The sequence below is a fragment of the Synchiropus splendidus genome, chromosome 7 (genome assembly GCF_027744825.2).
Source record: "Synchiropus splendidus isolate RoL2022-P1 chromosome 7, RoL_Sspl_1.0, whole genome shotgun sequence".
NCBI classification, from domain to species: Eukaryota; Metazoa; Chordata; class Actinopteri; order Syngnathiformes; family Callionymidae; genus Synchiropus; species Synchiropus splendidus.
In genome coordinates this window covers 11,913,414-11,941,095 of record NC_071340.1, presented here as the reverse complement: position 1 = coordinate 11,941,095, position 27,682 = coordinate 11,913,414, and the positions used below count along the sequence as shown (strand labels likewise).

At 41.6% G+C, this 27,682-nt stretch overlaps 1 protein-coding gene across 7 annotated transcripts in view; it reads left to right on the top strand.

Annotated features, from left to right (window-relative positions):
- Positions 1–27,682, top strand: part of grid2 (glutamate receptor, ionotropic, delta 2) — a 410,310-nt gene that overhangs the window by 66,262 nt on the left and 316,366 nt on the right. For all 7 annotated transcript variants that reach the window (XR_008415513.1, XM_053869669.1, XM_053869670.1 and 4 more), the window contains exon 2: positions 9,187–9,342. Coding sequence is in view for 6 of the 7 variants with exons in the window: in XM_053869669.1 (XP_053725644.1) it covers positions 9,187–9,342 (156 nt within the window). In the remaining variant the exon portion in view is untranslated. The remainder of the gene's footprint in view (positions 1–9,186; positions 9,343–27,682) is intronic.

Below are 27,682 nucleotides of genomic sequence, written 5' to 3'. Positions count from 1 at the left end.
TGTGTTCTGGCGGCGTGAGAGTTCGAACGTGCCTGAAGAGGCTTATCAATGAACATTCTGAGAGAATTGGGCTCCATTACATTGCTGTGTTGGGCAGAACAAAAGAGTAAATGATGGTTGGAAAAGAGGCAAATGAGATGTGGGGTTCCGGTTTTTGCAATCGAAGTATGCACACACTCAACCCTGGAAGCAACATTTTTTTTTCTTTTGTCGGAATGCAACAAAATGAAAACTTATGCCGATAGCTGAATAAAATTAAAACTGTTTGCTGGCTGAGTACCCAATAATAACTTGAGGTTGTTGAGATTTGTACCATTTTTAAATATTGCATAAATATTCTAGAATACATTTTAAAGTAAATAAAATAAATAAATATAAAGTAATATAAAAAAAAATTCAGCTCTCCAACACTACACAATGGATGCGAAATGTGCAGACGGAGTATGATCAATAAATGCAACCCACTTGACTTGACTTGAACAACCCATCCTGACGGCCATTGCGTAATATATTGACGTTGGAATCAAAGGCATTCGGCTTTGGGTTTTCAATTGTAGCATATAGTCCACCTTACGCAGCATATCCTGACACCATGGGCAGTGCAATATGCAAGGAGAATACTGAGGTTGGGGTCAAGATAGGCATGGGATGGCGCTGCTTTCAACAATGTGCCATTTGCTATTTAAAGCCCCACAAACGGCACTGCGTTTCAGTCACAGGAGGAGAGTCACGTAAGGGGTTACAAATAGAATTTACTCCATTGAGAAACCTATGCGTCAACATGCAATGCAGATGGCTGCCACTTCATCATTGTAAGATGCAAAATGATGGGTTGGCTTGAAATATTGATTGTTATTGTTTGATACTGCTTGAGAGTTTGACTTCACATCATATTTCATTCTGAACTTGGCAGCGGCCTCCGGTGCAGCAGTGCCTTTTGCAGTCAAGGTTGTCCACATCAAGTGAAAGTCCCATTTAAACTAAACCATTGTTATCAGCATTTACGTGCACCTCGGCTGGGCCGCGTACATGCGAGAACTTGGCCCATCGCCTAACACCACTGCTGTTCTTAGACCGCTTCAGATTAGCCAGCCGGCCTGGATTGGCGCTGAGTCAGCTGTATCTTGGAAATAAGATGGACCTGGCCAAAACACACCAATAGCTGACTGGAAGAGAAACAAAAAAAAAGGAAAACGTTGCTGTCAATTCCTTGCCCTTTGATGGATTTGCAGCCATGGATTGAATCTCATCACATGGAGGATGAATTGATTGCTCCACGGCTGTGTTCAGCTTGTTGGCTTATGACTAAAGACCGAGAATTCTCCCACCAACTTGGAGGTTATGGAGAAATACTTGAGGAAGCAAACAGTTACCATGCCGGGGGAATGACGGATGCTAGGTTTATGACTGGAAACATTTTCAGGCACGGCATTGACCTTGGCGGTGCTTTCTCTGATAGCATGACAAAGAGCTCGCGTGCCTGTGAACTATGACTCGAAAATTCTCTCACCTCCCTAGTGGCAGAGCAAATGAGTCTACGCCCAATTATGATAAAGGAGAGCTTCCATATGAGGGAAAGTGGTGGTGCTGGTGATAAAAGTAGGTGAGCGATTTTTCCCGCACAAATCATGTTACCGTGGAGATTTCTTCATTTAAACACAGCGCGATGCATAGAAATTCTTATTCGCATGTTGGCCACACAAGCACGCGCGTTTACACGGCATTCTGACTCGCTAATATCTCGCGTGTTCGCAGACACCGCCATACTCTCCGGACTCCTGGGTGACATGCATTAACACAATGTATGGATGCCTATTACGCTAACCTTAGCATCAAAAGTAACAGCCTCACCCCGGATAAGTCAAAGCACTAAACCCAGCCGAGGGGGGTTGAAGTGCAAGATGGTTCAATTAGAACTGAACGTGACTTTCCCACCACTGATAGATGAGTTCAAACCTAATGTAGCTGTCAACTCAACTATTACCCTTTGAATTGGTTTAGCCAGAAATAATTGGCTAATCAGATGTAGCGCAAAATTTAGCGCTGCAACTGTTCTGATATATTAGTCACAGCTCGGGTCACAATTGTGGAGGCTTCTCCACTGCAGGGCCTTAACTGGAGAAAGAAATGAAGCATTTACTTTAACTGCTGGGAAGGAAGGGAGGAAGGAAATACTTGACCGTTCTGACATTACAATCTTTTAAAGTTTCACATATTTATTGTTTGATGTGGGAAGGTTGTTGAGCAACGTTCTCCTTTTCAAGGACAAATTGTTGAAATTCAAATTCTTGAAAGTGGCTTCCCATTAAGACGCACAGCTTCTTTTGCCCGAACGTCGATTTTTGGGTGATTTTCATTCACATATTGTGTTCTTGTTATGTCCTGACCTCCATTTGTCGCTGTAATGGTTTGCAGCCAAGTGTGAAGCCACAGAGTAGAGGATTTGCTCTTTTAATTCACAGATCATGGTTCTCAGTGAGTCAGTTGGTTCTAGTCACAGATGAGAAGATTGAAGAAAACTGTCCAGCTGAAAGCCACAGTAATGGTTTGTTCTGTGTTGCTACCAATAGTCACCAATGTTGGCATGGTTAACTAGAAAAGAAACAGACCTCCAACTCTATTGTACATTTTTTCAAACAAAAGTTTGAATCCAATATTATTGCCCAGGGAAAATATAAAGAAAATAAAATGTGTGTTTTTTTGTATTAGTCGATGTCATTGTGTAGCACCTTGTAAAATATTCTTGACCATTCCAATGTGATGTTTATATCTTGTGATGTGTTATCTTGTGAGTTTGTGAGAAGAAAAAGCAACAGAGGTTCTGGTGGGTTCGGTCCGTTTGTTTGCGACCTCTCTGCATGTCTATAGCCTTGGTGTCTGCAGGGTCACACATCAGTGTCTGACAGGAGTTGCTCACACATCGCAGCACAACACTGTTCTGATGTCAAAACCCAGAAAACTGTTTGGTACTTTTCTTGTGCAATATCAAGATTTGGTTGCGGAATGGAAGCCTTTCGACATGGCCTGAGGCGGTAGTCTGTGAAAACATGGACGTAAGTCTCTATCGACGCTGTTATGTCTTTTGTTATAAATGGTTTCATCACCCAGCCCCAGCCATGCTTCGATTTGCTCTACATCATCCGATACCGTCGTACTAAGCTTGAATTGTTATTGATCACAATAATCCTGACAGCTGGTGGCAGTAGTCTTTAACTCACTTTCCCTACTCACTGTTGATGTAAACAAGAATATTCAAAGATCTTGAGCAGCATCAGAAAGAGTGACCCATCTTCTAATGACTCATGGATCCAGATGATAGTTTGGAGCAACAGAAGTTTTTGAGTTATTCTGCTGACAGTCAGATGAACATATGCTGCAACGCCCTTGGTGGAGGTCATGAGGTACTAGCTAGACTAAGCATGAGCTTCATAAGCCATTAGGTAAGACGCTCACCCATGTTACAGACATTCAAAATAGAACCGCTGCTCTGCCACATCAGGAGGAGACAGTGGAAGTGGGTCTGACCTGGATGGCTCCTGGGCTTTGGTGTTGGGTCACGGTTATGTCTTTCAGAGATCACAGTTGTTTTGCCCCAGAAGTAGTTGATGTGCCATTCCAAGTACAGAGGAAGGGAGAATTTGGTCCAAGTGGTATTGAGAGGTGTCGGAGAAGAATGATGACAACATTGCAACACGCATGCCTCTTTCTATGTCTACCACAGCACTGCTCAGCTCAGAAAGAGATCAGCAGCCCTTATCACTCCAGTGGGGCAGCAAATGTCTCAGGTTTCCATTGGGAGTGACTTGGAAGGACAAGAGTAGCTACTAGGTGGGCTCATGTTTGGAGATGGAAAGGGAGGTGAAGGATGAAATGTTAGAAATAGAAGAGGAAGACTACCATTGATGGTCATGTAGGAGGGTAAGGTTTGGTGTGAGTAGGCGAGGTGCTGTGTCAACTCCTGACAGGAAGCACCAGAAGACAAACAAAGTTGGTTGTGGTGTTCTGTTTCAGTAGATACTGCATGGCTCACTGCCCTGTTGTTGACATGAGCTCGCTCCGTTTCTACTGAATACAAACTGCTATGCAAGAGCTTCTTTAGTGTTTTGCCTACTATCTGTGTATTATATTTCTGACGCTGGCACAGATTTATTAAAAAAAAAAAATCATTAATTTCCACGTCAGCACATAATCTATTCTTTCCCGTGATGTCTCGCTTCAGTGCTGTCAATAACAGCCAGCTCGCTCGCCAGCGTTTGACCCTGTGAAGCCGATGACCTCCATCGTTCATCGATAACATCACTCAGGCCAGCTTGCCTTTGCTTTCATCTTCACAATGAGGCGGCATTGGTCGCGCCCTGTCAAAAATCAGATATACATCAAACAACCCTGTGAGTGTTGGTCTGAAGTCATTTCACTTGTCAGTTCATCATTGCTGTTGTGGCACGACAGTCAGCAGAACCAACAGCAGGTGCTCCTGCAAGACCCGAGGAATCGCACCATATGTTTTACACCACTTTTGCTTTGTCTTCATTTGCCCCTCTAAATCACCAGTGTGTTGGGGAATTTTAAACAGACGACAGAATAAATGATATGAGACTGAAGGGCACGGAGACAGAGAAAGTGTCAGATGGATTTGGCAGAGCTTGATGCTGTTACACTTAGTAAATGAAATAGCAATGAGCTGTCAAGCAAACAGATTGCAACTGAGCGTGGTGTCCGTTTACACTGAATGACAAGGAAATCATTCTGATTCATCTTCTTTAAACCCATCGACCCCATGACTCCCAGGCTGCTGTGCTCTTTGAACACTCAGTTCCGCCAAATGAACTCTTTTTAACTGTCCTGTATTAAACATGGACAGATGAGACATTAGATACTGCTAGATACTGACGTTTGACATGGAGCGCTTTATCACTTCCTTGCCTCCATGTTGATGGTTGGAATTCATTTTGAGGGTGTCATTTAAAAACAAATCCTTAATATTAAACAGATTTCAGACAGACCAAGTTGGGACCAAAACATAGTTTTTTTGTTGTTGAATGATCTGTAAATGGTATTCTTTTATTGGCATTAACTTCAAAACATTAAATTGTCCGCCTTCACCAAGGACTCAGAACACAGGCAGTGAAGGTCTTTGCGGTGAAGGTCCAATCATGGACCCTCATGAAAGCTTAGCTGCTTGTAGGCCAATGGGATAGTGACACAATTTGTTGGTAATCCAAACGTTGTTAACTTAAAACCTTTGCGTCTTATGCTGAAGCCGAAGGCAGCCTTCAGCGCTGTATATTGACGCTTTAGGCTTTCATGTTCTGTGGCATATCTTGAGTTCATGGGCAGCGTGTTACGCTGGGGCTTGGAGTTAGGTTCCCGTTCTATTGCTATTTAAAGCAAATGGCCGTGAGTTTCAGTCAAGAGAGTCTTATAAAGAGTCGTAAATAGCAACTGCCAAACAGTGCAAGTCAGTGAAGAGAGCTTCCGAGTGTGCCCCCCCCCGTGGATCGTGCTTCCTCCACTGCATGTGATGCTCCTTGTGCTCCCCCTGCCTGGAATGCTACATAGAAAGGGAAACATTTTGTACTCTGTTGAAATGCCAATGCGTCAACATGCAACGCTGAAGGCTGCCTCTGCCTTCAGTACAGTCAGTAAAGTCCACTTTCGAAACATCAATATGTTACAGCATGGGAGTGAGGAGGGGCTGAATCTCTAGGACTTCCACAGATGCGGAATGCAAAAGGAAACAATAATATATTGCTGTGCTATGTCACACTCGTTGTAGTGGACAGCTGTTTTATTCTTACATAGTGGAGTTTTCCCATGCATAGGGCACATCCAAAACTGCACCATTAATTTAAATGGAAAAGGAACAATAGCTGTGTTTAAAAAAAAAAATACATTCAGTACCTGTCACCTTTTCAAAAATGAGGCTGAAATACGCCAAAGCAACTGCTGCAAAAACTGCGTATATTTTTAGCTGTTTTTTTGTGCCTCTTTTATCTGTCCCTGCCACATTCCCTGCTTATTCCGAGTGCTTCTTTGGCACACAACTCACACTCTATCAATACAAACAAGGAAATTAATACCAAACACTTGACCATCAGTGGACATTTACTCAATAACTGGTGGACAAACTACTTCTCCACTTTGGGACGCGGCATTGATTGCAATTGAGCGCAGTTGTTAACAGTGCTATTGTCATGGAACAGACGCTTTCGAAACCGTGCACTGATTTAGTGCAGCAGTATGTCATTCTGTGTATGTGTTTGTGCCCTTTTTTTTTGTTTCGTCGATGGGCACCTTTTGTCATTACGCCTCCTATCACAATAGCAGAGTGGATAATAGCCATGTTGAGCTTCATGTATCATTGAAAATCATTTAATTCTCTTAAGATTTTATTGATTTGTATTGCCTTTTTTAAGGCCTTGAGACACGGTGACGTGAGATCCAGTAGACACATGAACTATAGCACAGTTGAAATTGAAAAATAAGAGAAAGAAAAACTCACACTCCTAGTCATCTGTGACCAACCATGACATAATTCTGTAGTGGCTGCAGTCAAACACGTTTCCATGGCAGCAATCGAAAAAGCACTTTTCACTGTGTTGCATAAGTTATCAGAACATAGCCAGCACTTATTATGACTCCTCCGACACATTTACATTCAGATTTCATCCCCATTTTAATGGCTGGAGGCCACAAACACAGGACCTGCTCTCCCCGATCATTTTAATGTGTAATAGAAAAGTTAATGAGTCTTTGGGTTTCACACCGCATCGCTTTGTCCACACAGGACAATTTGGCGCTTCTCATTAATATTGCAATGGTATAAGGACAACAAAGACTCATTCAGTGGGGGAATATTTACAGTTGCCAATTGGTTCAGGATGGAATTATCGACAAGATCCATATTTCATGAGGCATCTTGATGAAGTAGAAGCTCGTGTTTTAGAACCGTCAGCACGGCGGCTGCCTGTGAAGTGAAGATGTAAATACTCAAACTTCCAAACCATTTTTCAAAAGCGCATCATCGCTAAAACTTCAAAACACTTGCCAACGAATGTTTTATAATATGTCAATAATGGGACGAGGTGTGTTTAGGAAAGGTTTGAAGGCATAGTTTCTAGTTGCCACTCACGCACACAGCTCCTTGCAGAGATAGCAAAGGAAAGAAAGTGGGTTACAAGATGTTCTTGCTCCAGTTTTGAGAAATCAGGCCCGTTGAATGAGAGTTTATTTCAATTTCCTCACTTGCGTGCACTTACAATTACATTCACACAACTGTTGAAGCGCTGTCCCAAGTTTCCAAGTTCAGACGTGATTTGCTTTTCATTCAACCGTATGGCGATAGTTTATCAACTTTTTTACAGTATGTTAAAATAGTTCTGTAGCACTTTCTAGTAGAATATTTATGATGGATGCTATCTCAAAAAATGATGCAAAGTAGTGAATTGATCTAAGGCATATTTTGTCATTCAATAATTCATGACTTTTAACTACTGTGCAGCAGTACCTCATGGTACATTAAAGTACTACACTGCAGCGCAAAACTCCATTAAGCAGAGACATCTGACAAAGAGAGAGTATCATTCATCTTGAATAACATTCATCATTTAGTTAGTTTAGATAGTGCTTGTAACTTCCTTTTAAATTTTCTGAATTCATATTGTCATAGAATGTACCCAACAGTTATACAACCTTATTAAATATCTCTAAATGCTACCCAAACACATGAAGAATAAGGTGCATGTTAAGTGCTTGACACACATTTACCCACACACTATGGCAACAACACAACTAAGTTGTGTATAACTGCATTTCTTGGTTTGAACACGCCGGCCTCAGTGTCAGGTGTGTTAAGATAAGCATCAGCCATGTCCATGTAAAGAGGGCGATAAGCAGCATGAGTTTTTTGTTTTATCAGGAGGGAACTATTCAAAATGAAGGTGTTGTGCCTTCCCTAATGGGACATAAATATTCAGAACACACACGAGTCACTGCATTCATCTGCGTGCACAATTACATCATATTAAGATGAACTGTCAAAACACATCTCCACGCATACTTTCTTCACCTCTATCCAAAACCAGCTAACTATTGAGTATGGTGCTTCGCGTTGGGAATTCTGAACTCAAGTAATTCAACAGTCTGAGTATGGACGTGGACTGGCGTGGTGTGAGACGCTGTCATTTCTACAGTGGGCTGACAACAGGCGTCCAGTTGAAGGACAATAAAAAGCAAATAAAGCAGGACGTTTCAACTGTTCTCCGGAAATCTTCATTGGATTATTTTGCCAAGATAAGGCCTGATAATTATTTGTTTGTTTTGAATTGAGGAGCTTCCATAAATCCTCAAGTCACTCCTGCCTTCTTGAACAAGGTGCTTCTTGAAGATGCTCTGATGAAGTGAAGTTTTCACACTTCACAGGTGTAATTTGGGGTTGCAGCCAGGGCGAGAGGGTAGTTTCCTGAGTTGATGAAGTGGCCTAGTTTGAGTCTCTGACTGTCACTGAAATGGTTGAAGCAATACGGAAAAAGTCGATGAGAAGCAAAAGGAATTCCCTTCCAAGACTCTGCCCCAGGTGACGGACTTCAAGTAGCTTGTGATCTTGCTCAAGAGTGACACGTGGACTGGAGTAGTCTTCGTCAAGATGACGTTAAGGAGGCCTGATAAAAACAGAGTGCTCAACGTACCAGTTTTCTCTTACCTTAGGTCACAAGCCGTGGATAGTAGCTGAGGAGACAAGACTGCAAATACGCGGTGGCAAAATATTGCCAACCTTGCATTTGTAAAATTCAGTTTTTCCTCGTGACAGTCATCGGGGGGGTTTCGTGCCATGTAGAATCAATACACGTTTTTCTTTATTTTGGATGGCAGTTTTGCCTTTTGCTAAAAACTGAAGAGAGATTCTGGAACGTGAGTCAGACTATGCCAGTTATAACAACGTCCATGAAAACATAATGCTGTTTAAAATTCAACCCTCACCTACAATGTGATTTGATATTTTTCTTAGTTTTATTGCATTCTATGTGTCAGTAAAACGTTCCAAGGTGGCTAACCTGACCCTCTTCTGCATGAGGTTGCATGTTCTCTCCATAGAGGCTTATAATGTCACTCCTCATCATGTGAAAGATGTTCGGCCTCGTGATGAATAAGTTATTTAACACTGTGCCTTTCTTCCTTCTTCAACAGGGGCGATCTTTGATGAGTCAGCACGAAAGGATGACGAGGTCTTTCGCCTTGCTGTGGCAGATCTCAACCTCAACAACGAGATCTTGGAGACGGAGAAGATCACCATCTCTGTCGAGTTTGTCGATGGGAACAACCCCTTCCAGGCAGTGCAGGAAGGTACTGTACCATGTCAAATGTCCATTGACCCACTTACACGCACTTGAGAAACAGATGAGGCATCTACTTTTTCGATTGGCTTAGATTTGACTTTTTTCTTTCTTTAATAGAAAACCATGTGATTCGATCTCAGTCTCTTCTTTTTTTAGACCATGGTTGAATTAGTTTTAAATTTCCTGTGAGGCTATTGATTCAATTTTAGTGATTGGTGGTTTTTGAGTCATGTTTGTTGAGTTGTTTGTGAACAATGGTGTCCACTAGTTGTTGAAAATCCATCTTGCAAAGTTTCTGGGGTATTGAGCGCACCTGGATATAAGCCACACCCACACAACAAACATGCTGTTCCTGTTTTAGTTTCAGTTTGCTCATGTCTTTCACCCAGTAATTCCTGAGACAAGCAGTGGAGGCGGAGCTATGGGAACACTGGAGAAGTTGCTGGGAATACACATATAGTGATGGGCAGATGAGGTATCATGAAACAGTTTGGGTTTAGAAATGGTGTGAGGTTTCATTGAAGTAGTTGTCCAAATGTAAACCTTATACAGAAAACAGTGCCATCTGGTGGCCTCTGAAAATCAGGACACTGTTTCATGAAACCTCACCGACCCAGCACTAGTGCATAGAATGCTTAAATATATATCAAAAAATGCCTGCAGTTTCACTGGTCTGATACGATGAGGCTTAATATGTTGGTCACATGACCTGTTTGCGGTAAAAATCCATATATTAGCTGCATCGTTGTTTGAGTTCGGAACATGTGGAATAAAGTAGAGGCTTATTATAGTCTGGAAATAGCGGTAACATCTCAAGATGTAGATGAAGGAAAATGAAGGATTTTTGAAAAACTACAACCAAAATCAAGTAAATAATTTGAGCGTAAAAATGGAAGCATCCCTTGTTGTTCGACGGCATGGCATAATTTAATGTTTGATTTACCTATAACTCTCAGCAGAGAAACATGAAGCCGTGAGCTGAAGGCTTCACTTCTTTAGTGTCAAATGGGATGATGAAGTGATCATTACCCAGCAATGTGGGATTATATCCACCATTATTTGTTCAACCCAGTAGCCAAAACAAAACTACTGGTTTTGAAGAAAAGTATTACATTATTTTATATTGTATATTGTACCGTTTTTGACAACAATGCAGAGCTGGAATATGTCTTTTAATAACCTAGTGTGAGTGATAGTTGTTGGCCAAATCCTCCCTCAGTCCAGCAGAGATTTGTGGGCGGAGAATATTCAAACGTATGACGCTAGACAAAATGGGTACGACTCAAACTGGTCCAGGAATCTTTATATAACTCAAACAGTGGGGAGCGATGCTGGGGGAGCGCATGTGACCTTGAGGAACGTACTTTTTTGCCATACTAGAATAAAGTGTAATTGCACTTTTTTTATTTTTTTTCAGGCAAAGTGATGCGCTTTAAGTCTTTTCTGTTTCAGACAAAAACAATGTTTGTAAAGTTATTCTTTTTTGTAAGTTGCCATATATTATTATTTTTTTCATTTCTTTAATATTAACAGGGATCCAGTGTTATGCAGAGGTGCACTTATATGAATAATAAGTATCAATAATATAAAAAAAATATAGACTAATGATACTATTTGCAACAAAAAACAATTCAGAAGGACTGCGGTAGATGATACGAATGATAGAGGATGCACAGAAAAATGAATTTCATTTCAGACGTCACCAAGGTTTCGTCAAAGACTGCGAATCAGTATCCGGGTCTGTTGTTGTCCAGATTGAGGGCGTGGAGGTGACTGTTTTGTTCACGTCCAAGTCTACGTCTAACAACCTTGATAGGACTTTTGCTTTGATTTGAGGTCTGCCACGATACTGCTTGGCAGAGCAACAGTCATCCCTTGAAGTGGAGCCGGAGTGCTTCTATTGTCAGACAAGGCCTGTTGGTTCAATGACAGTTGGTATCCAGCGTTTCCAGTGTCTCCGTAGAAAATAAAATGAAGTGCAACATGCAGCAGATGCACGCAGGGCAGGAAGCAGTGGGATTTTTTTTCCTTTAAACAACCAGCCCTGGATAGCAGCATGTTCCTGAACCCAGCTGTTTCTTTTTCTGGCCGTTTGAAGTTCCTACATTTCTCTTTGGAGATTAAAAGGTGGCATGCTTGTGGATGAACTACTTTGAGATTCAGAGAGAAGCTTAACTGCTCATTGGAAAAGTATACCAGAAAGAAAAATAGGTTACTGTTTACAATTGTTTCCTTGAAACTTACACTCGCTGTTTTATGGCTTTTCATGATCCTTTCAGTCACCGTATGAATTCCCACAGGCGACTGAGAGCGTTGTTGGTTCATCCAAACTTGTGGGTGGCACAGTGAATACGTCTCCATTTTGCCACGTTTGTATTCATGTGAAGAATGTCCCCATCATTTCTGTGCCAGTTGGGCCACTGGTTTCTCTTTTCCCTCGCTGTCCTTTTGTGCCGTTTACTGGCAAGCGAAGTGACTGTCTGTCTCTCATTGTTCTCGTCTGCTGAAGTGCTCACCTGGCCAGAACATCAACTGTGTCCATCTTCATCTGTGCACGGCTGCATTCAAGTGCCAGACTCGCAAACAGCGAGTGCCAAGTTAAGGTGGAAGAGGTTCACTTCCTGAGTTCCTTCTGGGAGGTTTGAAACAAACTGGTGGCATCAATAATAATTTCACTTATTAAATAATGGTTAGCTATTTCCCCAGGACACTAATCTCCTATTTATATCAGAGTTAAAAAAAAAACACAAAAAACAAAAAAAGAAAAACAACAAAAGTACATGCATAGTGTCATTGGACTTTCCTCAGATTTGAAAATTCCAAGGTAAACATTTGTCCAGACAACAATTCTCCATACTGTACAAACGCTGCATATTTGCGGTGTTTTCATTTTCAGTCTTCATCTTCGTGTTGCTTCTTGGCAAAAATGAGACGTTACGCCTCCTGAAACAAAAAGGCTCCTCGTCTCTTGGATGCAGATTGTAAGTTTTTCTACTGGAGATTTGGAATACGTCCTTGTGGGAAGTGTCTTTCATCTGCCTCAGTGATGGTCATAGCAGATGGACAATATCTCCGGCGTAAAATGAGATTGAGACCCAAATCAAATTAAATAGTAAAATTAAATAAAATTAAATAAAGGACTCAATCTGAGTCACTAAAATTGAATTGATGTTCAAGTTAAGTGTTAGGTCCTGCTTAAGGTTCGCCATTTGTTTTGGATCTTTAGATTTCAGTGAAATGTACCCACAAAAAACAAAGACATGATAACAATGTGTTTTTTATTTCAATTGTTTTTCTTCTTATCTTTTAGACAAGTTGCTTTAATTTACTTAACAACTGAAGTTTTTGCAAATAAGTTGTGAAAGAATGATTCACTTAGCTCACCATCTCGCTGACCTGCTTCCTCGCTGTGATTATGGAGTTTCTTTTTGCTTACAAACCTGTTACGAGCAACATGTAAAATGTCAATTTCAGCTAATTTACTTAATTCCTCTAGTGTTTTGTGTGAAATGAAGCCACATAATCTTGTTCCTTTTCTTTAATTTGGACCCCATTAACACTTTCCATTCCAGCTCTGAAAGAGTTGAGGAAAAAAGGAGAAAGAAAAACAACACAACATTTTTTGAATTAGCTGAAGTATCTGCTTGGTGCTTCCACACAAACTCCTATTTTTTGTGAGAGACAGACACAAGATGTCAGAGATTTGAGACAAAAGTTTTGCTCTCACATTCTCCACCAAGAGGCTTGACTCCTCGTGAGTCATTAGTTAATGCTGTGTCAAGTTGCTTGCTGACGCTGTTGAATGTGCTGTCCCAAAAGTTCGGAAACACATTCCTGGCAAAGATAAAACTGGGTGGATTTTTCAGCCTACGTGGGAATTTTGGAAGGATCTAAATAACTGCGCAGTAATATAAGAAAAAATAATAAATTGCACTCAGTTACCTTGTGATTTTAGTTCCCAATCGAGGGCGAATAGTTCAGCGGTTAATGTAGTAGTAACTCCTTCGGGAGTGAACCATGGCACCATGACTGCTGTGTTGCCTCCTCATGTTTTTGTTTGGCAGCGATATCAAGAAGCAACCATTAATAGTCCCACGGTTCCAAGGTAAAGTCTGGAGAAAATTGATCCTATCTGAAGAGGTTTTCACTCAAAGCGCTAAAATATTTATAGCTGCATCGAAGTAGATATCTCCAAAACTGTTTCCAATAAAAGTGCATTTTTAACTCCGTCAATCCAGGGAGGTTATGACTCGAGGTTTTGATGGACGTTTGGCTATAGCCGGAGGAAAGAGGAGAAAGATGGCTGACAAATGTGAGTCAAGAAACAGTGCAGATGAGAAAAGGCAGGTCAAGAGAGTGTCAGGCGAGTGAAGAAAACATTTAATGAGCGGAGATATCCAGGAGGTTGGTGTCAAAGATGAGATGAAGAACAAGAGATGGGGACTGTTGACCAGCTGTGACAACACTAGAGGCAGCATCTGGGGAGCTGCATAAGGATGTACAGTCCTGCTGAGAGCAAAAGAGGTCTTTTTTTCTGCTTTTTTGTCAGCTGGTTCTGATGTCCATGAGGAGGTATTTATGCAATTACACGAAACAATATCACATTCACAGGTTTGTTACTGGAGGATCACAGTCTGACTCATGAATTTTCATAGATTGTATGGGCGTGTTACAAAATAAATTGGAAACGCTTTGGTGGAACTGACACAGTTTTCTGCACTGTACTCTGTTGAGAGTGAAGCTAATGGATCGGAAAATGTCATTTCCTTATTGGTAATGCTGCTTAGTAATAGCGTTATTACTTGATAAATAATAATAAGCATTGATATTTTCATTATTTCACCATGAGAACCATATTTCACCAGATCCAACATTTCTTGGAAATTGTCACTTAGTGTGGACATCATTTTTTACCTTATAACTAATTGTGACACGTCTTTCTTTCTTGAGTATTTAAGTATTGTGATGGCATTTATATTTTTTCTGGCAAGGCAATTATGACCAAGAATTTAGTGTTTCTGGCTGTACATAGCTTATATATGTTCCAGTTCACACCAGGGGGTTTGCACTGACGCCCCAGAGGGAAAATGCTTTTCATGATAGTCCCCACCCTGCAGCTATGGGTCCAAGTGTCGTAAAATCCTTCACCCACACTACTTTACCCAGCCACTCCAGGGTCGTCATACTTTTGGATGTGGCGAAGATTCTTTAGTCAGTGGTGTAGGAGGTGAAAAGGAGTGAAGTCAGGACAGTCCCCTGTGTGACACCTCTGGCAGACAGAGTGTTTCAATCTTACATACTGCGGTCTGCCAGTCAAACAGTCCACAATCCAGGTCACGAGGGAGGAATCCACCTTCATCGCTGTCAGCTTCTCACCCAGTGGAGTCGGACGGGTGGTGTTGAAAGCACTGGAGAAATCAGAAAAAAAAAGATTCTCACCAGCTTGTCCAGGGGAGCGTGATGATGTCCTCCACTCCACTTGGGGCTGACTGGAGTGGATAGTGTCGCGAGAAACATACGTGACAAATCGCAAGTACGTGTCATATTTAGAAGTGAAATGACTGGTAAATGAATGGAAAGTTAAAGTTAAAACAGCTTTCTTTGATATATATATATATATATATATAATGAATTGTATTTATATTGAAAGTTGAAGTTTAATAAACACAACATAAACTTATGGTTCCAGAGAAGGAATTCACAATTCAGATTCTGACTCAAATTTTCAAATGGTCAGTTTCAAATGGACCCCTCCCTTTTGACCACATTGAGGTGTTGGATCCAAAGTAGTAGAAATCAATCGGCTCCACCAAAATGTCTCCAATGTTGTGATGCTTTCCCTCTGCTCTTTGGTCGCTGCATCTTTCTGCTTTGCATTCTCAGCTTCGTAAGCATAAATAACTCAGAGACAAAAGACCCCTCAAACTTTGAGGACGTTCCATCACTCTGGCAGCCGCCCACCGAATGCCAATATTCCTTAATTCACTCATTATTCAAAAAGCCCAACAAGAGAGCAGCACACACACACCGGCGCACTAATGTATTAAGGCCAGCTGGCCTCCCTAATACTCCGACACCCCTCTTCTCCATCGAGGTTCATTTTCCTGTCCGCAGTCGTGAAAATACAAAACTTTTCACTCCATTACAGTTTTTGTTTCCTTCTCATTATTGTCTTGTCTCCATTCCGTGATGAATTACATCAATTCACTCCTCGCAAACTGAAGCCGCGGTGTGTGTGTGTGTATGTGCAAGGGTATCCATGGTAACACTGACATTGAAGAAGAAAGCAGCCTCATATGATGCTGGTTTGTGGGTGACGGAGTCCAGACTCGATCTGACTTCTCGTGGTCTGAGCGTGTGTGTGAGCGCACGCTCAGGTTGTGGATGGCCTGTCGATTGGATGGCTGACAGGAAGTGTGATTTGAATTGATGTGAAAAGTGCATCTTCATTGAAAGGTTTCCTTCCTGCTCCTACTGCGCACTGACCTTGTTCACTGCCAACATTTGCACTCCAGATACACAAAGACGGTCCTTCACAGTGGATGGAAATATCCCAGGGAGATATTCTGCCTGGTTGAGGAGCTGCAGGGAAATCTGTCCTTCAACTCAGTTAACTGTCTACAGAAATTCATCTGAATTATTGATTCAATTTTCACCCATCTGTGTCGACAGGATTTAAGTAAAATGCATGTATTTAGCAATACACTAATGCAAATCAAACTTTCAGAGTTTTTATTCGATGGCTCAAATTATTTTTGTTTACAGCCCAAAACCTTTCCCCCTCTGAAACACTTGTGAGAGTCCACTGTGACTATCACATGGAAGCTCAATGTATGTTTAGGGTGCTGGATGGACACCTGAAAAGATGTCAGAAGCAGAGACAAGAGGCCAGGTCAATCACTTCTGAAGTTGAGGTGAAATAGTTTGTTCCACTTGACTAACTTCCTGCTCTGTATTATCGAGAGGATTTTACTAATGAAAAACTAACTATATAGTGTATATAGTGTCAATTCTATTGAATTGAAATGAGATAAATGAAACAAATCCTTCAGCATCCATTGTGACAAATGAATACAGGTTGTTTTTCAGGGGCTCACCGGTAGTTTTCTTCAACATAATGAGTATGATTGTTTTGAAAAATTACTACCCCTCAACATGTGGTATATTATACTGCACCACCCAGATACGTGACTCATTTAATGATAGTAATAACAGAGCAGTGCATAGAAAATAATAATAAATATATCATGTGACCAACCTAAAAAAGCCTAATGAAGCTTTGTGATTCTGGATCTTGGTGCGAATATAATTATGACTATAATTATACCTTATTTATATGGCATATTTAAGACACAGGACACTTGGTTCTTTCACGCATCAACTCATAACCATTTAACATGGCAGCCAGAGGAATAACATGCAGCACAAGGATAGCCATTACATCAGCACATTAGAAAGTTAAAAGTTTAATGAATACAAAATAATGAATAAACATTTCCTAAAATGGACTTGCTATTTGTTTTGTTTCGTTTTTTGTGGATTGATGCTTATGATTCAAGGAGAAGACCTGTAGCTTATAAAACTACATACAGTTTTGGCTGAACGATAATTCTGCCCCTGGATAAATTTCATAACTAAAAGTGACATTTTTCACATGTCCTCCCGAGGCTACCGTAGTTGGAGGCCACTACTGTAGCCACCTTGAGGAGTACAGTCGGTTACACAGTTGTGGAGAGTGTGAAACATCATCGGAAACTTAAATAAATGTGTGTCATTTCTGGGAGAAAAATATATTTTCTGTTACCAGTGAAATTTTACTTTGAAGCCAGGGCATATTCACACAAATAGCGATGAAGTGAACCGAGCTAAATCACCAGCAAGTTTCGGCAAGTTGTGCTTCATCTATGTAGCTCCACTCCATAAAAGTCTGCCCATCACTGGTCACTGATGACTGAAGTGTCCATAAAAAGAAAGTCTCTTCTTCATTAAATACATCTATCTTGCGCTCTGTGGCTTTGAGTTACTGTTTTGTAACAGGAGTGATAAATAAACTGTAACTTCAAGTCCGAGCAGTGCAATGTCTTCCTCGATTCCTCAGCTGAGTTTTGCCCTGTCGTGTCACATCTATCAGTTGGGAAATGATTATAGGCATCATTCTGGCTGATGGTTGAAGCCCGTTAGACAGACCCTCAATCAGGCCGGCAGAGTTGCCATGGCGATGGCTCAGGCTACCCAGTTACTTGACAAATTGTTGATCCGTGTAAAGTCTCAGGTGAGATGCCCGAAGAACCGATGTCGTGGAAAGAAGACGTACAAACTCAAAGGACACGTGCAGGTCCTCAGGCTTTGTTGCTGCACACATATACGCAGTCTATCTTGTTTTGTTTCCATGTGATGCACCTCAGCAGCTCCCATTCTATACAGTACTTCCGCTATGAAGTGTTTAAGATCCCTGCAGCTGACCGCCAGAGACCTTATTTCAGGGGATGAAACATTGATGTTTTTGTCCTTTTCACTCTTAAAAAGGTATATCTGTTACACAAGGTTGGGTTCAAGTGGTCGCCAGTGAAATGTCCCCTGTAGGGGACATCAAGCCTCACTTCTGTTTCCATCTCATATTTGCTTTCGGTTTTATTAAACTCTTGAGCAAGCTAACATATTTGCGTTGAACCACTCTTGTTTTAATGGACCATTCAGCCTTGATGCTATAGTTCCGACGCAAGTTTGTGACCCTCTTTTTGTTTAAAATCTTTCACTGCCACATAGAGTGCTGTTTTTTTTTTTTTACTTTATTGCCGTTCATTTGCTACGATAACATTGCCTCAGTACTACGAAAAAATAACACATTGATGTTCCACTTATCTGCAGTGATTTGGACCAGGTTGTTATTCTTGCAAAAATATGTCAGAATTCCAGCTGTTGATCCATTCACTAATATTTGGTTTGTTTGATTTCAAGCTTTACATTTACATTTGATATTTAAACTGCAGTTGTTTCTAGTGTATAGCAAAGTATTCATTCATGAACTGATCCAATAGTATTATGTTTTTATTATTTTACTCACTGTCATTGCCCCACATTCATTATATCGGTGTAATGCGATACCTTTTATAGCACTTGAAATATCATTGATTGAACTGCAGGCCTGTACGTTATGTAACAAGCGAATAAGTTGTAGCTTATTTAGTGATCATCACCACTTATCTAACATATTGGCATGTCTCTGTAGTGTTTTAATAGAGGCTGTTGGCTTCGAAGCAAATGCAAATCATCGAATTTAGTTCATGGTTCCAAGTGGTTTGGACCGGTTGGTTGGCTGCTGAAATGTACTGTAAACCGGACAAATGATCTGCCACCTTTTGTATGCTTGCACTGAATTTGACCCTCACACTGTTTGAAGAATATCTGATTATCATATCTGGATCAGGCAGTGACTGCTGCCTTTCACTCTCTGTGCCAAAGCAAGTTGCAAAAGAATGCCTACTCGAGACCCTAAAGATTGAGCCATGGATAAATCTCTGCAGACGTATCCCTCAAGCCAAACAGGCTGGAAGCCATGCAGGCATAAAGGACTTGTTTATAGACAGGATAAAGCACTTAGTTCCTCCTTCACACCTTTTAGTCAGAACATTGTCTGAGTGTCAGACAGCCAGAGAGAAGGATGAGACAAGGGAGGATAACAGAGTTGAGGGGTCACTGAAGGTGAATGGAAGAGAAAAGCAGGCGGAAGGAAGGAAGTTCCACGTTGCTATGATTAAAAAAGAAGAATAGAGTGAGGAACAGACGACGGGGGAAATTGGCTGGTGGTAGTACCTGGCAAAAGCAGAGCTGAGGACACACATGTCTGTTTTTTGTAAAAGGATTTTGTCTGTGTGGTCTGGAATAATGAAAAAACTGAGCGGGAACAACGACCAGAAGCATAGTGAAAGTTAAATATTTAAAATATGTATTGTCAAAACATCCCATTGACTGAACTATTGTGTGGAATTAATAGCTTTTAATACACAGATTATAAAATTAAAAACAAATATATCCATGAATTAATCCCAGGCCATGTTTTAATGGTTTAAAATTGATTTTAAATTAACCACATTTTAATATTTGGCGGGAGATGGCTAACCTGATGTTCGCGATGTGATAACCTGCCGCACATGGAACTGGTCCACACAAACCGTGATAGGAAGCTTCAATGTTCAGTTCTATTGTCTTATCTGTATTCTCCCCACGGCAAGATCTTGAGGCTCCAGCCTGAATAGTTAGTTAAAAATAAATATTAAATTTATCATATATTGATCCTCTGCATGGCATTTTTTTAAGTGCTGGACTGTGGAAAGAGTTTACAACCACTGTCCTGAACATAAAACCATGCCCCGAAATAGAGGTTTTACTATTCATGGGATTTCACTTTGAAAAGTGTACAAAAGAAAACAGGTATCAACAGCAATCATTAAGCATATAAGGAATTTCCCTGGGAGTAAGAAGTTGTACCCGCAAGTCTCACGTTCACCATAAATCAGATTACTGGATGGTTGTCCTTGAGCAAGGTACAAGCCTGTTTTGGCTCAGAAGCCTTCTCACTTGGACAGGTCTGTCTGGATTCTGGTGGTGCTGGGTGAGAGTTTGGCATAATGTACAACATAGATTACGCAAGTAAGAATATCTTCATTAGTGGAACAAATATTAGGAAGAACAGTTAAATTTACATTCAAATATTAATATAGATACACAATACATATACACACAAAAAAATAAATAAATAAATGAAACACTTGAGGAGATCACCGGCTGGACAAACAAGCGAATTGGAAGATGAGAGGATAGCAAAAGTGGAGAGTTTGAAAAAGAAAACCAGTGGGATTTGTAAGAAGTGCAGATAAGAGAGAGGGAGGAAAAAACGCGCGAGACAGGTATTATCCAGAGACGCCTTTGGTTTTGACGTGTTGTCTGTTAAACACTAATGGCTTTCAAGTTTCTTGTGTTGGCGCATTTCTGTTCTGGGCCATCTATCAAACTATGATTTTATCACTTTCCTCCCAGTGGGATTTGTGTCAACAGTCTATAAAAGCATTTTATCATATATTTTGTGAGAAAACAGTGCAGCCACAAATCAATCTTCCTTGCAGTTGTGTGTTCATGGTGTTGAAGGAACTATCTGCATTCTCTGTCTTTCAAAAGCTTTTGGGTAAATTGGAAAAAATAAGTTTCACTTTCAAAAACACACAAATACTTGCATTTTTAGTAGGGATGCACTGAAAATGTTCTGCCTTAAAGACTTTAAGCACTGAAACTCTATGACGGAAACCGGATGTTGTGATGACGCAGGCAAAACTGTGGACAGCACAAATTGTCTTGATGTAGCTCACACTTCTGCAGCACATTTCAAAAGTCATGCTGAAATTACAGGATTGCATCTGCCAATGTGTTTCTCTATGTTACACTGACTAGATGCTGCACAGCTCTGGTTGCTTACAGCGCTGTTTGCAAGCTCACCACGCCGCGACAGTGGGTTATAATCCCTCTCCTGCCCTCCTTTGAACTGCTGAGACCTGCTCCTCTAATGCCGCTGCAGCCGACGCTATTCCTTTAATTGCAGCGGATCATGGAGTGAAAACAATGATCTGTTTAGACTCTGTCAACACTGGTTAGACAGAGATCTATCGAGATCCTCTGAACGTCATTGAAACCGTACTTGATCCTTCTTATAAAGATCATTATTTGGATGTAGGAACAAAGCATCACACTAGGAAGCAGAGAACCTGAGAGTGAAGAAAATGACTCTTGTCTCTGCACCTTTATCAACTCTCCTTTGTTGTCTGACATGCCTGCAGTTCACACTTGTGCCCGGCAACCAAACTGTTGTTTCTGACCTACAGCACAGAAAAAAACTAATAATGAATAAATAAGTATAAAAATGTACTTGACTTAAATACAATGTTTTTATTAGACATTTTTTATTTTCCAGTTTTAATGGTTTTTGGCCAGTAGGGCCATCTATTGGCAGGTAGCTTGCAATACGATACACATCCTGATACGGAAGTGGCGATACAATACATTGAGCTATACTGCGAAGTTCAGAAATATATCGTAATAAGAGGCATCATTCTGAGGGGGAAAATCAGATATTGCAGTACAATAGAGTTTGTCAGACTTTCAGTTCAATTCCGCAATCCATCTGAGGAATGACTAGCTAACAAAATAAAGCCAGTGTACAGAAAGAAAAAGCGAGCATTAAACACGTTGTAAATGCAGCCGCTGCCAGCCGCATGCAGGAATTTATGTAATAAATATTCATATATCCGATATAAAATATCAAGATAATTGTCATGGCTGTCTGAGGTCGGACCCAGGTGCAAATGAGTGCTGGACGACAGCCGGCATGGAGACCAGATTAAATAAATGATTTAAGATGAAGTTTTTTATAATCATGCCAAATAAAACGGGGAGAACACAAGCGCACTCGGAAGATACTCGCGAGGCCCAAATAATGTAAAAGCTTGATGGTGGAAAACAAACACACTCACGAGGAAATAACTATATCAATGAGAAAACAAAAAGTGAGATCTACAAAATACTCGCACGTGGAAATCTTCCGGAGAAGGAAAATGAAAGTAGAAATGAAGCAAGGAGAATGAGAACTGAGGAAGTGGCTGAGAAGGAAATCAAGCAAGCACAAAACTTTAGAATATTCGAGGGGAGCTTAAATGAGGGAGAGAAGTCTTGGGAGAGTTTACCATTGGAACGAAAAGAAACCATCTGGCGACACAAGCTGGTGTCGAGTTGTGGAAAGTCTGATGATCAAATGCATGCCAGCTGTGTCGCTCTGAAAGCTGCAGAGAGAACAGGAAACGGAAACGAAAGAACAACCGAGAATCACAAAAATAAAAGCATGGAGAAACAGGGACGCAACTATAATATAATAGTACCGTGCTATCAAGTATCGCAATATTTGGGCAAATCAACATTTTCTTAAATCCCTATTGGTCAGTCACTTAGAAGCCTGTCCGTCATTCATGCATGGGTTAATGTCTGACTATTTTATTTAACTTTTTTTTTGTTATTTTGTGCACATTGTTGAAATGTCAGGGCTACGTAAACGTTTTCACACTTACGTTATTGATGTATTATTTGAAGCATGAAAACGAAAGATCTCCTCATACAGTGGGGCCCAGATGTAGTGTAAGATGCCAACAAATGAAGACGAACCGCCGCCTCAGTAGTGAAGCTGTAAAACTCTCCAAAATGTGTGCCAGAGCCTGTTGTCATCACTGCTAGATGAGTCAGCATTAGTTACAGAGCTTGGTGTTTCCATTTGTTTCACACTTAAAAACGACAGACTTAGCCAACTCGCAGAGGCAGTGACAGCTATTTTGCCATTCTCCAGGGCAAAGTCGAGAATGATGTCAAGTTCAGGCTGAGCAATGTAACATTAATTACTGCAGCTTGCAGCCTGGGCACCAAAGCTATGATTGATTTTTCTCCAGGAACTTGCTGCATGTCATATCTCATCTGAAGTAGTGCCGGCCAGAATTTAACAGTTCAGGGGGGAAATACTGAATGTACACTTGACTCCTGTGGTTTCATTGTGATTACTTAGCAAAACAAAATACATGCACCGATGATTATACGTCATGTTTTCTCCCTCTCTCTCTCTCTCTCATCCACACAGTTCGGCATGAATCCTGTTTACTCTGCATTAACCATACACATATTTGCTTGCTTGCTTCTTCTGCCGCTTATCCGGGGTCGGGTCGTGGAGGCAGCATTCGGAGCAAGGAAGCCCAAACTTCCCGGTCCGCACAAACCTCCTCCAGCTCTTCCCGGGGGATCCCGAGGCGTTCCCTGGCCAGACCGGAGACATAATCTCTCCAGCGAGTCCTGGGTCTTCCCCGGGGTCTCCTCCCGGTAGGACATGCCCGGAACACCTCCCCAGGGAGGCGTCCAGGGGGCATCCGGATCAGATGCCCGAGCCACCTCAACTGGTTCCTCTCGATGTGGAGGAGCAGCGGCTCCACCCCGAGCTCCTCCCGGATGACTGAACTCCTCACCCTATCACTAAGGGTGCGCCCAGCCACCCTGCAGAGGAAACTCATCTCAGCCGCTTGTATCCGCGATCTCATCCTTTCGGTCACTACCCAAAGCTCGTGACCATAGGTGAGGGTGGGAACGTAGATCGATCGGTAAATCCAGAGCTACGTCTTGTAACTCAGCGTACACATATTCGTTTCTCAAAATCTGACAAAACCCGAGCCTGGGATTTTAATTCTTTCCCAGAGCCGCAGATTGACGTTGGTGTTAAATTAAAAGTGAACTGACTGGGCAGTGGAATCCATGCTGGCTTCCCAGCAAAGTAATCTCTCCTGGCAAACATGATTCTTAAAGTGAAGTGATAAATTAATCAGAAGTGAGGCTCTCGCCGGAAACCCAACTCATTGTCACATTTTAATTAGTTTTTGGTGGTTTGTTGAAAGTCACAGAATTACTCCAGACTGAATTTTGAATGTTTTATTTTTGCCACCCATCAACTATCCACTCGACACGAATCCACTAGATTCACAGTCACTCAGTGGTAAAATGAAACAGAACAAGGAAATGTGCAAGAAACAGAGTATATTTCCCATGTCATTGGTCGACCATGAAGTAATATCCTTGAAGAGTCCTTCCTGTTCCTGTGATTTCTCTATGATCGCTAAACAGACTTTTCCCACATTGCTTTCATTAATAATTGCCCTCCCAATGGACATTTTTCACTCATGCATTTTTGATAAGGCGAAGATGGTGGTCGTGTGCAAGTGGTTGTATTACACTTGGATATCTGACCCCGCAGCCAACAGACTGCTTTTAGATGTTGTGGTGCACACAAACCAAACTGCTCTATGAACCAACCCCGCGGTCGCAATATAGCTCATATGTCACTGTGTGAAAGATGGAGATAGTGAGGTTGTCAGTGCGAGTGACGAGAAAGGATGAGAGTAGAAATGAGTATATCAGAGGGACAGCTCTCGTGGGGAAGTTTGGTGAAGTTTGGACAGGTGGAGAGGATGAAGAAGATTGGCGAGGGAGGTGGATAGTAAAAGGAAAAGAGGGAGACAACTGGATATGGATGTGGTAGTTGACCATATGAAGATGATCAGTGTGACTAGGGAGACACGTGACACGTTCTCACTCCCATGGCGTAATATATTGATGTTGAGACAATGGACTTTTGTGAAGGCAGCCCTCAGCGTTGCCTGTTGGCTTTCAATTGAAGCACATGCTCCGCCTTCCGTGGCATATCCAGATGCTTATACATGATGCTCCCCCCATTTATCGTCAAAAATAAGACGCTAAAGTCCACTTTCAACGGCTAGTCGGGATAGATTGAGGTGAAGGAGGCTGACTTGCTGTGGCAACTCGAGTGGGAAAGAAGATTCCAGACTATCGAGCACACCGGAATATTAGCCGCACCCACTAAATTTAAGAAGGAACATCGATCTTCTTCATACATAAGCCGCACTAGTCGATAAGACGCGGGTGCAGTGGTGCTGTCTGCGCCGTAGAAAGGTCTGTGGTGCTTAAAAATGCACGAGGACCGCTTCTAAAGTAGTTTTTAAAATGGGGTCCAGCTCATGAAACAAACTTGCCCATGTTCCTCACATCTTTTATATGCATTAAAGTGCCGGTCGCAGCCGCTGCTTCTTGTCTCCGGTCCTCCAGGAGATCGGCTCTGTTGGTGGAGCTGCGGACACGCTGGTGAAAACAGTTAATTTTTATCACTTTAAGGTAAATAAAACTGTGCCTTTGATTTCAGCGATTTTGATGTGACAAGGTTCAATGTTTTGGCGGTATGGCGCTCTCTAGCCTGTAAAAATCTGTGTCATTGTATGAGCTGCAGGGTTCAGACCGTAAGAAAAAAAAGTAGTGGCTTATAGTCTGGAAATTACGGTCATCAAAAATGCTTATGAGAGATATTTTGTTTCATCAGTCAAAATTCCGGGGATAGTTGGACGCTTTGCTTCATGAACATGCTATAAACATTACACATCAAGGTAAACTCTTAAATGCATGTCATGCATTGCGGAAAAAAAAAAGTGTCTATAAATGTTCTGCTGAGGAATATTGCTGCCTTCACATCAATCTTCTCTGTCTGCTCAGGTGTCAAGCTGTCACATGTCGGTGTTAGGTTTATTGTATGAATTGAACAGCCACATCGATCAGCGTATGCTGACAGGAGCATGAGTGAGGAGGATGCGGACAAACACGGCGCTCTGGCCTCCAGGAGTTGGTCCTGTTTAAACCCTTACTAACTGTAGCAGTCAGAGCTGTGAGTGAGCTGGTGTCCACCTCTCTTTCGCATCACATCTGGTCAACAATCAGTGAAGAAAAACAAGAAAGCCTTCAATATTTTAAGTTATTTTCAAAGTTGCATTTCTTGCACGGCAATGTATTGCTTTCTAAATTCAACCTGACGTTGATCAAGTTAGCCGATCCTGCAAGGACTCTGCTACGTTTCAACTTGTTTCCTGCCAAATGTTACTGAAGAAAATAAATATTCTTTCGGAAGTCACCTGAAAATCTCTCCCAAGATTAAATGGCTGAAAAAAACAAGGCGTCAGCGACCGGGCTTTCGCTGTGTAATCGTTTGATTTGGGTCTTGTTGGTGTTTTGATTTCCTATCAGGAGAAATGTGTTTGATAAATGATGTTTAAGTGTTGTCCGACTGGGAAGTCTCCATGGAATAACCTGGAGTTCCTCAAAGGTGTTTCACCTTTCCTGCAGCCGCACTCTATAAAATGATCCGGCTTGTTGGGATCAATGCAAGATGACTGGAACTGATGTGTGTGTGCACAAGAGGATTCTGTCTCCACACTCGCTGAAGTGTTGTGTAGCAGGCCATTGTTGAACAGTAATTGTTTGATCGTTTGAGGTAAAAAATGCTTTGCGATTACTGACTGATTGTGTTTTTCTTGAGTTGGTTTTCTTTTATTTGTAACAGGCATTAAATGTAATGGCAGGGAAGTGTGTAGTTTCAGGCCAAGCAGGATACTGTCTCCCGTAACTGACAATCAGGTGGACACCTTTTCACCAGGTGTTTTAAGACTGCGATCGGTCGCTTGCTTCTACTGAAAGACCATTGGTTAAACTGTGCGCTTGACTGGCTGGAACAGAAATCTGTACCATGCCGGCCCTTTGCCCAGGTCTGCCTTCAGGGTTGCTAAAGCAGGTCAGCCTCCTCCACTCTCACCTACCCTCTTCATGTCCTCATTCATCACATCCACATGGGTTGTCAACCTTCTCGCCTCACATTTTATTTTTCTTAACACCATTCCCTCTATGTGTCTCTTAATCCCACCCACTGTCCCAAGGTTATCTCTTCCGATGATCCATATCGAAAGGCTACATTGCAAATGAAAACTACATACATCACTAGTTCGGTTCTGCCCTCTTGTTTTTTTGGTGTCAGGGTGTGAACCTTGGTTTGTTGTTGTTGTTGCACGTTTTGCTTCATTCCCCATTGTACTATATGTGAGCCTTCATCTTCTCCGCTCTATATTCAAATGCCAAAGGATTAGGAAGGATGGCTTTCAATTTCCGCACAATGCATGCTGCAACTCACGACCCAAAATCTCGCAGAGCAAAAACAAAAATGCACAGTGAGGTTGTAGCTCAATCCAGCTGTGATGCCCGGCGCTACAAAGCAGAATATAAAGTGAAATTCACATCAGCATTGAGGGGGGGGATAAGCACAAACACAGGCTGAAAATATGGCGAGTGTGAAACTTGTTTGGAGGTTTATTCCTGACAGAACTCTTATTGTCTTCAAAGGATCCAACAAGAATGTGAATAATTAAAGCAAATCCCGTCCCGACGCCAAACTGAACCCCTCCACACACACACACACACACACACACTTCTTCCTGTCATCTTGTAACACCGAACATTAGCCATTAGCGATAGGTGGCACGGCTATGTGTTTGTGTCTGTAAAGCTATAGAGTCGCATTTTTCCAGGGTTTGATGCAGGCAGGTGAGTTGGAGGTGAAGGAACTTGTACGCAACTCGAGGCCTGAGGGCCAAAAGTGGCCCGCCAAGCCATTTTAAGTGGCCTTCAAGATCTTTAAGTACATGTGATTCATTCACTGCCAAATTCACGATTATATATTGCGCCAAAAATGTTGTCACGTCTCTCGCACATCAGCATCACGACCTACGAAAATTAAAAAGTTCATTCACATAGAAGAGAATTGGCTACAAAAGTGGAAGTGCAACTGATACACCAGCCAGATATGTGAAATGATAAACTGAGATCATCAATCTTTAATATTTAAATTGATAATACATCATTTCTCATTTCCTCAGTCTCATTTCCTG